The 12155-nt window shown below is 32.3% G+C and overlaps 2 protein-coding genes across 3 annotated transcripts in view; both read left to right on the plus strand.

Moving 5' to 3' along the window:
- Positions 1 to 572: 572 nt before the first annotated feature.
- LOC117108984 (fibropellin-3-like) lies at positions 573 to 7722 on the plus strand. Its single transcript, XM_033251198.1, has 3 exons — positions 573 to 853; positions 4730 to 4957; positions 5813 to 7722. The coding sequence occupies exons 1-3, from the start codon at positions 763 to 765 to the stop codon at positions 6004 to 6006; spliced, it is 513 nt and encodes a 170-aa protein (XP_033107089.1). The 5' UTR covers positions 573 to 762; the 3' UTR covers positions 6007 to 7722.
- Positions 7723 to 11240: 3518 nt separating this feature from the next.
- LOC117108986 (fibropellin-1-like) overlaps positions 11241 to 12155 on the plus strand; it is a 4378-nt gene continuing 3463 nt past the window's right edge. Inside the window, exons 1-2 of one of the 2 annotated variants that reach the window (XM_033251203.1) lie at positions 11241 to 11388; positions 11916 to 12143. In XM_033251203.1, coding sequence (XP_033107094.1) covers positions 11325 to 11388; positions 11916 to 12143 — 292 coding nt within the window. In that variant the 5' untranslated portion in view covers positions 11241 to 11324. The remainder of the gene's footprint in view (positions 11389 to 11915; positions 12144 to 12155) is intronic. The other variant, XM_033251204.1, reaches the window with a different exon arrangement.

The raw sequence follows: 12155 nt of genomic DNA on the forward strand, positions 1-12155 counted from the left end.
TATATATATATCATATTTATACGGAAAGTCAATGAAGGAAATGTGATTCGTACCCGGGACCTGATTTGTCACACTCTTTTGCACATACGTAGTGGAATAGTGCTAGTTCACAATGCATATGATACACCCTGAACTTAAGTACTTTAAGCAACTAGACGGGATCTCCAGCAGCATTGTCATTAGCAGTAGTAATAGTAGTGGTGTAGTAGTAGCAGCAGCTTATTATATTTAATCTGTAACAATAGAGTACGGTATTAAAATTAGTATAGTAATACATAATGACATTTAGTATGAATCGGCTTGGAAAACCAAAGTCATTGCTGGTACGATGACGTATGACCAATTGATTCCTTTAAATGGTTTTATAACTGCTAATTACCGATGCTGATGATTTGATTACAAAAGTATTAATTTCTTTACAGTATACACGTACAATAATCTCCGCAGCCACCAGCTACATACTTAGTCGGTAATTTAGGTGTTACAAGACACGACTAAACCTCATGAAACAAAATCCAATGATTAACTGAAGTCATTCTACATCATGAATGCGACTCAGATATGATCTAGAAAATATTATCAAATGAGTCTTATGGGCGAATAATTTATGTCCTGTCTAAATTATCGACGGTACGGTACCGTAGTTGTTATCATAATCGGTAGTGTTTCATCATCGATTTTGTGGATGTTGTCCAAACAATGGAAATCGCATTCGACACGGATTTTCACAAGCAGGCGGCTAATATTTCGATTCTCCTGTAGATGGATATTATAGGATGTAGTTTTAAGGCGATCATGTCTATATCTATCCTTCTCTTCCTTTCAATACTTCTTCCTCTAAGCCTAGGCCAAGGTAAGTTTGTATTTTGTTCGATTTTTCTTTAAGAAAGCGGCTAAGCACGCGCGGGAGCAAGATCGATCGACTGAGTAAAATTATTTTGTACGGGCCTAAGCCGCATCACATGCGATACACTGTCGGCAAACACAAAACAGTCATGCATATCGCCTTATGATCTAAATGGGATAAGACACCCAGAGACAACTCCGGGGTATAAGAAAGCCGAATACGGAGTAATGATGTGTTATTCGTTTAATTATTACGCGGCAGCTGTTTTGTTTAAAATAACAATTTTAATAACAACATTTTTACCAATATATAGCATGCTAGGAATAAAAAGAATGTTATATATTGCTGTGTTTATCGAGTGGGCAAATTGATAACAACTGATTAGTATGATGATAAATATTACAATTTATACTTATAACATTAGTATGTAGAGCCTACAAAAATAATAGACCTATTGAAATATAGAAAAGTCATGTTGTGGTAATCAATTGGCTATTGTTGGAGTACACCCACCAACATTATGACACAAACAAATAATTTTCAATTTTATATTGAAAATACAGCTTATTTTTTCAATCTATTTGCATTGGGCCTAAGAAGCATAGATACAGTAAATCATGTTTAAAATTAATTCGTATTAGGAATAAAACAAGATCGGCTCGGTGTTTCACTAAACAATAGCCATGTATTCAAAAACCCCTTCAGAGAATTAATGTAAATCGTGATGATGGTGATTTACGTATATTTCATATATAATTGTAATACATTATTATGTAGGTCTATATATCAATAGGAAATTTTGTACGCTGTTTCATATTACGATTGCCAGCAGCACATTTCATACATTTTAGTACATCATTATTCATTCTTTTACGTATAAGTGACAGTTACACGACTGAACATTAATATATATAGACTATATATTGTAAGACTTAGTCTTGACTTATTGCCATTACTACGAGTATTAATTTGATTTCTTCTCCTTGGTACTGGTGACTCAAGGATATAAATTCAATAGGAATTGGGTGACCTACCATATATGGTGGAATATAAGGGCCCACAGGGCCCCCGGTCAAGACTTAGAAAATGAAGTGGGATCTATTGACGAAGCACAATGGCGCACATGAGCTTGGGCATTTTAGTCCATTTTTAAGTTGTTCTGATCATGGAATTAAGTTTTTGTTCTAAGGAGTGGACGTAGGTGAATGGGATTGCTACTACTGATCCTGATCGGTCGTTTTTACCTTGGCGTTTTTCTTTGCATTAACTTTGCGCCAGCGCAATCAGGAGCTTGTCTATGACAACTTTGACTATATTGATTTATTATGATTAATTATCACTTCCGAATCTGCACTCTCTTTATTAATTTTAGAACTCAATTTTTTTTTTCTGCTTTTATTTTTTCGTGTGTGTTTATTTAACATTTAATGGAAAAGTTACATAATACGTTGACAGATAAAAAGGCACACATTTAAGAAACAATAACAAAAAAAAAACTCTTCTCTCAAACTTTTGTTAACAATGAAGTAGAGCCATATGCAAGACAGCCAAGATTTGTATACAATTAAAGTTTTAACCTAATGGGATTCGATTCTACATTAGTTGTTTTCAAGAAATAAGCTTGTTTTCTTTCTGCTTAAAACTGTTTATTTATTTATTTTTTTTTTTTGGTATTTTCACTATTATTTTTTATTTTCTTACTTTTATATAATTAATTTTTGTTTTCCTATTTTATAGTTCTCTTTTTTTTTTTTTTTTGTATTTTATTTGTTACACTTCACTTTTATCATTACTACTTAAACACAAAAAAGCTATATGAAACATACTAATGATACAGAAAAAAAAAACATACATTATTTGTCAACAACCAGGAAGCAATATAGGAGCCTGTACGGAGTATAATGCCCACAACTCCTCAATTTTTAATCTTCTCAATACTTACAGCCCAATCATCATATATCGTGCTTAAGATAAAATCTTCGCTTTTGAATGTTGTCAAAATGTAATCTGCTTTAGGAAAAGTTTAAGTAAGTCTAATAAATCGGGTTTGAAATAGTTAACGGAATGATTACGTCAATGAAATTGGTATTTCACAAAGCATCTTTTATAGGTTTTACAAGTTTGATGTTCAAAGCGAACTTCGTACACGTACTAATTATTCTACTAAGCTTCTTGCCTTTCGTTAACTAATGAGTTGTACAGTTTAGGTTTTATGCTTTACTTATTATCTATGGCGCATCATAAAGTTGTCTTTATAGTTGTGTGCTAACGAAATCGCATCCTTTCCTCATCTCTGACTAACTTTACGATGTCATATCCTGAATAAATAATAGAGTACTAATACAGTAATAGAATTATTTATAGTGATATTATATACCGTGTATATATACACATCTATATATTTATAATTATATGTATAGGCCTATATAGGCCCTTATATAACCACCATTAGGCGTGTAACACATTTGATCATTATTATTAAACATTAATTGCAATAGTATTTTCTTAATTATGATAACTATTTTTGTGTTATAATTATTATTGGTATAATAATCATATTGATAATATGTCCATTTAAAGTTTATTCTGTAACCTCAGCTAGCCTAATTGTTAATTGTTATTAAATTATTTAATTAGTTCGACCTTGAGTTCCTGTCAATATTGAACCATGAAGCAAAGAATTTGATCAATAAGATACGAGTTATTGGTGTCAACTGAAAATATTGATGTAGAGTATTTGGTGCCTTTGCATGTCAAATAAACCTGTCCGTTGAGCCCCACCCCTTGTATATTGTTGCCAAAGTTCGTTCATACACATAGCAACCGCCTGTTAGTACGTAAACACGTGCGTCTGTATTTGTGAGACAAGCGTCATGTTCGCTGTCCTGTTTTGATAGGCCAGTTAAGTTTGGTTGTCATTGTGGAAGCTGGCAGTGTCACTAAAACGCATATATATTATACTATCAAAGCCCTAATTCTATTTTTTATGTTTTTTCATTTCTGTGTATGTTTGTGCCCTGAAATATTAGTTTAGTACTAATCTACCGTATACGAATCTAAAATACGTAATAACACGGCCCACGCGGCTGGCACACGTAGGCAGGGCCCACGGAGATAGATTAACACGGCCACTCGGCATTGTTATTATATTATGTAATTATTATTATTATTATTATTATTATTATTATTATTATTATTATTATTATTATTATTATTATCATCATCATCATTATCATCATTAATTCTCATTATCGCTTATTTTTATTAAGTATCGGGATGTCATTATTATATCATCATCTATGATATACCTATTATTATTACCATTATTTATTAATAATAATGATAATAATGATAACAATAAATTATAAAATTATTCAGTATTTTTATTTTCAGGTCTCCAGTATTATCAAGCAAATATAATTCATGTCGTCCCTATGTGCTTAATTATAAAATATACCTTTTCCGATGGCGTTTTTCTTTTACCTTATCGATCTTTGTCCTTAGCCGAACCTCTTTGATATTTGATTTAATTGGTTGTACGGAAATAAAAACTGCGTAGCGTGTATTTTCCTATTAACGTTAGCAGAAATTTGATCGGAAATGCATTCTAGTTTGATTTTTAGACTACTTTGTTTTTAATACCACGACAACATATTGACTACTTAAGAATGATACCAAGTCATGGAAACCAGGTCTTAGGTCATCGGTCATTAACTTATTCACAACCTGGTCTAATGAGCCAAAGTAGTCTAGATAAATTACATTTTCGAGGTTTTAACGGCTAGGCGCTTTCAAATGACGTATCGGAAAAAAAGTAATTTAGGCCTCTAATGATATGATCGTGGCTAACGTACGTGTAAATTTTATTGGTGTTGTTCTCAGGAGCATGTGATCCAAACCCGTGTCTGAACGGAGGCACTTGCCGACCTGGATTGCGGAAACCTTATTACTGTGTCTGTTTGGCTGCATATCTGGGTGTGCACTGTGAGACCTCTCGTCGGATTTACTGCGAGGAATCCCCGTGTGAAAACGGGGCTACATGCGTGACAGTTAAAAACGGTGGATATTGCAAGTGCGCTAATAACTATTGGGGAACAAATTGTGACATACGTAAGTATAGTTAAGCTAGGTTTCCATACAATCGCTACAATGTTGCTGCAGATTTTTTTTTTACTGCAATCGTTGCACTGCGTAGTTGTCCCCGTCGACGCAATCGGGAATTCTCCCTGATTCAACTGACCAATCAGCGTCGCCAAAGGAGTTGGCGATAGCGCGTATCGATTTTTTATGGAAACCAGGTGTTTTCAACACTTGACTACCCATGTTCGAGATTGTGTATTTCACCTCAGCCAAATCTATTTATATAAAGATTATTATGAATTATAATGATGATGAGGACGATGGTGATGAGAAGGATAATGGGTGATGATGATTATAATGACTATGATGATTATGTGATAATAATGATGATGGTTAATGTAATGTATTAATTAATTAATTATTTAATTAATTAATTAATTAATTAATTTGTTAGAATATACAACAAACATGCCCTTACGATAAGGATCTGAAATCTAAAACACCAAATGACATAAAAACAATAGTACAGTATACAAAGAAAAAATTGACAAACCAAATTTTCCAAAACGATTTGAAGAAATGATAATTAAAGAGAATTTACTCCGTTTCAGATAGGCCTAATTCATTTGGAAAACACACATAGGCCTACAAACCTGACACTATTATACCAGATACGTTTTAACATAATATGTTCCAATCTGAGCACTTTTTCTAACATTTACTGGTTTATATTGATAGGCCTATATATAATACATATGCCTATTTATGGTTGTATATATGTATCTAATTATGTATACAAATAATTATACAATGTTGTGTGTATGCATTACATTCTAAATTATTTGCATAACATTATTTTCATTATCATTCATATTACCCACGTAGGACTTGATTCAGCAGATGGATACACGGTTGGTACGATAATTTCTATGACCGCAGGATCAACAATAGGTATTGTGTCGTTATGTATATGTATCGGGTATGTCAACTACAAGTTCTGCTGCGGGGAAACCAACAAGTCCCGTCCAATCAACCAGCCCATAGACCTCAACGATGAATTTACAATTATGGACGCTTAGCAAAATAGGTGGAAATACTTATCTGTAACAAGATTGGTCAAAAAACATCACATGACCCGACGAAATAACGCTAAAGTTGTTCTAGCGTCATAGTCGGGTGGGTGCGAAACGGTCGGCGATTACGTATTAATGTTAATATCTCATTGGGTTGTACAATCGAATATTTACTACAGACTGTTTATATTTTAATAGACAAATGGATGAGCATAAGCTCGGAAAATAGTATGAAGTTAGCTTCTGAGATAGTTACAAAAAGACAGATAGTATTCATTTTAAATTCGTCAATAAACCGAACTATTTTTCTTGTAATACAGTGACTGCAGTACAGATTATGTCTTCCTTCGTACATGGAGTCATATTTCTATGCTATTTGGATATGATTTCAGCTACAAGTCATAAAGACGGTGCCAAGACCAGATATTTATGGATGTGATTTGAGTGTCCTATATCTCATCGGCCAGATAAAATCAATTCTTGAAACTATTAATTATGAAATCTGTTTTAAAAAAGTATCGTTGAAATATTTTAAATGATTGAAAATTATTTCCATATTCCTGCAAATTAATAAGCCCTTCAGTGGTATCGACTGCGCATGAATCTCAAAGGTCATGGCACATAAAGACTCAAATTCAGATATTTATTACGTTAAAATGTCAGTGTGTCTTGGCCTATGCAAATTTAAAGGAAAAAACATACAGGTTAAACTTAAATTACACATCAAGCCCTAAACATCTAGCATGACTTACACAAGCCCTAAACACTCAACGGTTTACAGTATAATGAATATTCAAAAAATTTTCATCAAGCGAATAATGCAACCAATTTTCAACAACAAAAAGGCAAACAATACATACGCGTAAAATGTGTTTGTTTAAAGAATTTGAACTTCGACATAGCCATACGTATTTGAAACTATGAGAAGGCTTATTGTATTGTTTGTTTCACTATTATGGAAAGGATACAATGCATATTAATAAAACAGAAGTTCCATTTGATGAATTCGAAACCATGCAAGCAATGGATTTAATTGAATGATAGGAAGAAAATTCGTTTTAATGAGGACTGAGCTACATAAATGAAATATAGTTTGACTATACGTTACGTCAAAATATTTCCATAGATAACGATGACAACGACGATATTCATGATTTATTTATATATATGCATTATACTAAGAAATTAGGCAGGCCTATATTAACGTGCGCTTATTCTGTATGATCCTTCTTACTTTTAAAAACGAATCTGAGTTGCCCAGAATTTATTATCACATTGTTATAGTTTGTGGAGTTTTTTTTTTTGGTTTTTTTTGTTTTGTTTTTTTTGTTTTTTTTTTCTGTTTATACACTCATTTAAACATGGAAATTTTAAGTTAGATATTATATTGTACGTTGTAAATAACAGATACTGTATGGAGATTTATGAAAGTCAAATCAATCTTGCCTAAAGATCAACCATCTATCTTATGCACAATTTTGTCGCCATTGCTTTTTATAATTTTTAATCTAGATAATTTCCGAGTCGATGGATGTGCAATTAATTGATAATACAAATGTATGTTTTAAAGTATCATGATTTAAATAGACATAAGATAAACTCACTATAGATAATGTATCGTTGTGTAAAATTCGGAAAGTGTTATATAAGTTAATATGATTATGCTTCGATCTTCTTTGTCTATTTTAAAGTTAAGCTTTTTAATAAAATTAACCTGAACAATTACGCTGTTGTCGTTTTTTTTTAAGTACGAGACAAATTTATTGTAAAAATGCATTTATTAAAGTTAGTTTGCCGAATATTTCCCAACTATACTCACATGGTATATTCGCGTCTGCATTGTGTGAACAATGCGTCGACTGACGCTGCTTGACGTGAAAGTGATGAAAATAAAAACAAGTGTTCGTGTTGATTGACAGACTGCTCGATAGGAAAGTGAAACAGTTTTCATCACATAGCTTATGATTTGGTGACAACAAGCGACATACTTTGATAAATTACATGCCAATGCAATCAATACTGTTGCATTGTATCATTTTCCTCAGCAATTACCGCTACTAGTGAACTATGAATGTGGTTATTTCACATTGATTGCTGAATGGCTAATACAAGTTTTTGAATTAAAATTAAGTCTTTAAATCCGCCGAAATGATTTATATATATATTTATATATAGATATATATATATATATATATATATATATATTGTCCGAAAGCTCTGGTTCTATTTCTGGCTTTTTACTTACGTTTACTTTTTAGCTGTTGCTTATCATTTTTGTATCTCTACTGAGATCCAGCCATTGTTTCCCACAGCATTGTTGTTTTCCAGTATTTTGCCTTTTAATCTATATATCATTTTCTACTGTTTGTATCATTTAATATCTGTCTGTACATACATTTGTAGAGTCTATGTCAATAGAGGGCGCATTAAGATTAGGAGTATCGATGAATATTAATTAGTAAAGAAAATCCATTGGATTAATTTTGTTTTAATTTATAGGACACATACCCGACTGTGCACAACACACACGCTACCGGTCATATACAGATATCCACCGAAAACCAAGTGAGCTTTTTAAGTTAAATTGATATATTTAATGGGAAGAATTATTTGCCGGATGAAACAGAAAGCTTAGTTGTGTGAAAATATAACTTAACAGGCTGGTATCATAAGGGTTATCGTTCAATAAACAAAATAAAGAGATCTGACATTTATTAAACTAAATCTCGTAAAATAGGCCTAAATGATGTACGCCTAAAGAGCAGCACTTTACTGCAAACAAACATAAACGTAATAGATTTGTATCATAAGAGTGTTATCGTGCCATAAACAAAATAAAAAGGCCACATCCGACATTTCATTAAACTTAAATCTCGTAAAATACGGTAAATGATGTAGAGGAAATCACTTTACAGACTATCATAAATGTTATATACTCAAAGTATCATCTATATCGTGGACTTCTTCGTTAAATCTTGAGTATTATTATATTTGGGAGGTGGAAGAGAACACAAAATGAGTCGTGTCAGTGCGCCACAGGTCAATTTTATATAATCCAAGACAATTTTTGGAAAGTCATACTTTGACAAAGAAATGGATTTTAGTGTTTCTGATAATTTTAATATTTATCAATATTTAGACTTTTGTTCATTTATATATACTTCTATTTCCAAAACCCAAGCTTCACGTATTAATCGATTACATAATCGCTTTTTGCGCTACATTTGCCACAGTCATAACCATAACATTCCTCACATTCAATCCCATGAGTCACGTAGGCGGTTTCTTGATCTTGTTTTTTTTTTAATACAAATATGTTCATTCTATTTTCGATTGCGATTTTTTTAGTAGTTTTAGTCCCCAGTCGTCGCCTTAGAAATAATACTACTTTTCATATTCCCTTTAGTAGCGTAAATGATCTTAAAATGGTTTTATTAGATTAAGCTTAGCTTATAATCCTCTTGCTTTAAGGAATCCAGATATTTATGTGACTATGCTCTCTCCATGGACCTATTAATTTTACATATTAGGCCCACTTAATTTGATATTATCATAATTATTATTATTAGTAGTAGTAGTACTTATTAGTACTATTATTATTAGTTTATATTTCTGTTTTTGTATTCCTCACGTTTACAATATTTATGTAGGCTATCCGTTTGTTGTTTGTGCTCCCTCCAGTAAGTGGCGAATTTTATGTCTGCTATTGGTTGGGATAATAAATGAATAAAATAAAATATCAAATCTACTGTGTTTATTTACATAGATTAAAGGTGCTTTTGAGGTACAGTTCAGTTTTTCAAAAATTAACAGGTAAACCAACAAGAAATTGTTTATGTTTAAAGGTGATATTCTCTAAAGTATACGTTTTTAGGATTTGAAATTCAAAATGGTCTTACTCCGGTTGTCATCAATCAATGAGCTATTTAAAAATTTAAAAAATATAACTTATAATATCACATGTCAAAAAAGGCCTACAGTATATATCGATAACTGGAACAAGTCTTCTCGGATAAGGACTATAAATCGTAGGCCCAGTGTACACAATTGACTCATGTACACTTTAAAGAACCAAGCACATAATTTATTTCGAGACGAGTAGGGGGTTACCCCGGTGTACTGGTCCATACAGCCCCTGTTACCCTGCGCTTACGAACCATTAAGTCCTTGCAGGGTGTACCTACGTAAACGTAAACTCATTTTCTGAAGAAAAAAAAAGAAAAATCATGGGCTTACTGGTGACACCTTACATTCATCTTAGTCTGAAAATGCTGTCATTCTCATCTTTATTTCTGTTAATAGACAAGTCTGTATTTCTCTCTACAGCGTGCAAAGTATTCGCGAACCTGGCAAATGATTATAATATAATATGATTTACCTATATATATAAAGAGACAAGATTTTGATTTATGTGAAAACTGAATCCTCCATAAATATTGGCAATAGCTGACTGACTCAAAAATATTTACATCGTAGGCTATATGTGTACGGGATACTCTCTAGAGTGCATTCAAACATCCATATTATAACTAATATTAAGACTAATAGGTACGTCATATCAGTCTAATAATTATCATTAGCCTAGAATCAGGGCTATATTTGTCTCTAAGGCTTATATGCAAAGCTTTAGTTTTCATATCACATAAAGCTACAATGAAAATATAAGCTTGAGCTATATTTACGGATTATAAGATTCTTAAATCAATTAAATATACTTATCAATTTTTTTTACATTGCTGGCACATATAATCTAGGCGTTTGACGATTTTTCAGGATATATAAAATTTATTTTATTACGAATGTTTTCTTCTTCGACGTCTTCGTTTCACTATGTTCACCATATCAGGATATACGCTGTCTCTTATACACATCTAGATGTGTATAAGAGACAGGTTTAATATGTCAATCATTTTCAAACCTATATATATACATATACATATATATATATATATATATATAATCTATATATTTATTATAATTTTACAACAGAGTGAAATGGATGGGAAACTGAGAACATACATAAAATCGATTGAAGAAATGGAACAATTTTAAAGAAATTGCAATGGAAATATAATATCGTACGCCAGCTGGACCTACTTACTGAACAATATACAATCAATGTTATTATAAATAAGTCGTAATACAATAGGGAATTCTGTAACAAGTGTAAATACATTAAGATATTAGCGGTGGTAATTCAAAGGTGATGTTGGTAAGTATGTAAAATAGTATACGTGCTTCTTGGTAACCTCATTGATCCCGGCTCATATACGTTAACCAGTTTGATATTTATTACTGTGCAGAATGATATTCTTGTAGCCAACATGGACAGGTTGTTTATCATTATAACTCTTAGCGTGTCCATATTTCTGACAGGCGTAACAGATGGTAAGTATAATCAAATATACTGTATATTTGAATATTGTTAATTGAACATCATTTGTAAGACCCAACTTTTTTTTATCAATATAATTTAAAAAATACAAATAGATAAATTATATGACTGCATTTGGGATTTAAACCGATATGATTTGTGCATGTATGTGTATATGTATTGAAGAATGGATTTGCATGTGTGCTTGAAGTAAAACGAAAATGTAAAAACCACAGGAAGACGATGTTCAATCAGTGAATGTTGACTTGGGAAACATAAATTTATTAAAAAATAATTAAACGGATATTTTGATAGCTTCTGTTATCTTTATCAACGTTGAAGCGAGTTTACGTAGTAGTCTAATAAAAGTTAAGGGCGTGTGCTTGCTCGATAGTCATAAGAAAAAAATCCTGGTGTATCCACAAGATTTGAACCCAAGAGCCCAGGATTGGAAGGCAAACGTCTTTAACCACCAACTGCTACAATAAATGCTACATGTAAATGCTATTGGATTTCATTTCATTTACTTTCTGTACAATAGCGATCTGTGATTTCAATTACTGTCTAAATGGCGGCATATGTTCGGATTGGTGGGGTTCCGAATTCTGTGACTGCGAGGAAGAATTTAATGGTGACGTCTGCCAATACGAACCATGCGCAGAAGGTCCGTGTCTGAATAATGGCGACTGTCACGCTGATCATGACTCCTCAACTGGTTCGTACACATGCATATGTTATGGTGACTACTATGGGGCGCGATGTGAAAAGGGTAAGTCTACGG

This window comes from Anneissia japonica, unplaced genomic scaffold (assembly GCF_011630105.1).
Source record: "Anneissia japonica isolate Jap-2015-1 unplaced genomic scaffold, ASM1163010v1 scaffold987_len1640505_cov201, whole genome shotgun sequence".
Taxonomy (NCBI): Eukaryota; Metazoa; Echinodermata; class Crinoidea; order Comatulida; family Comatulidae; genus Anneissia; species Anneissia japonica.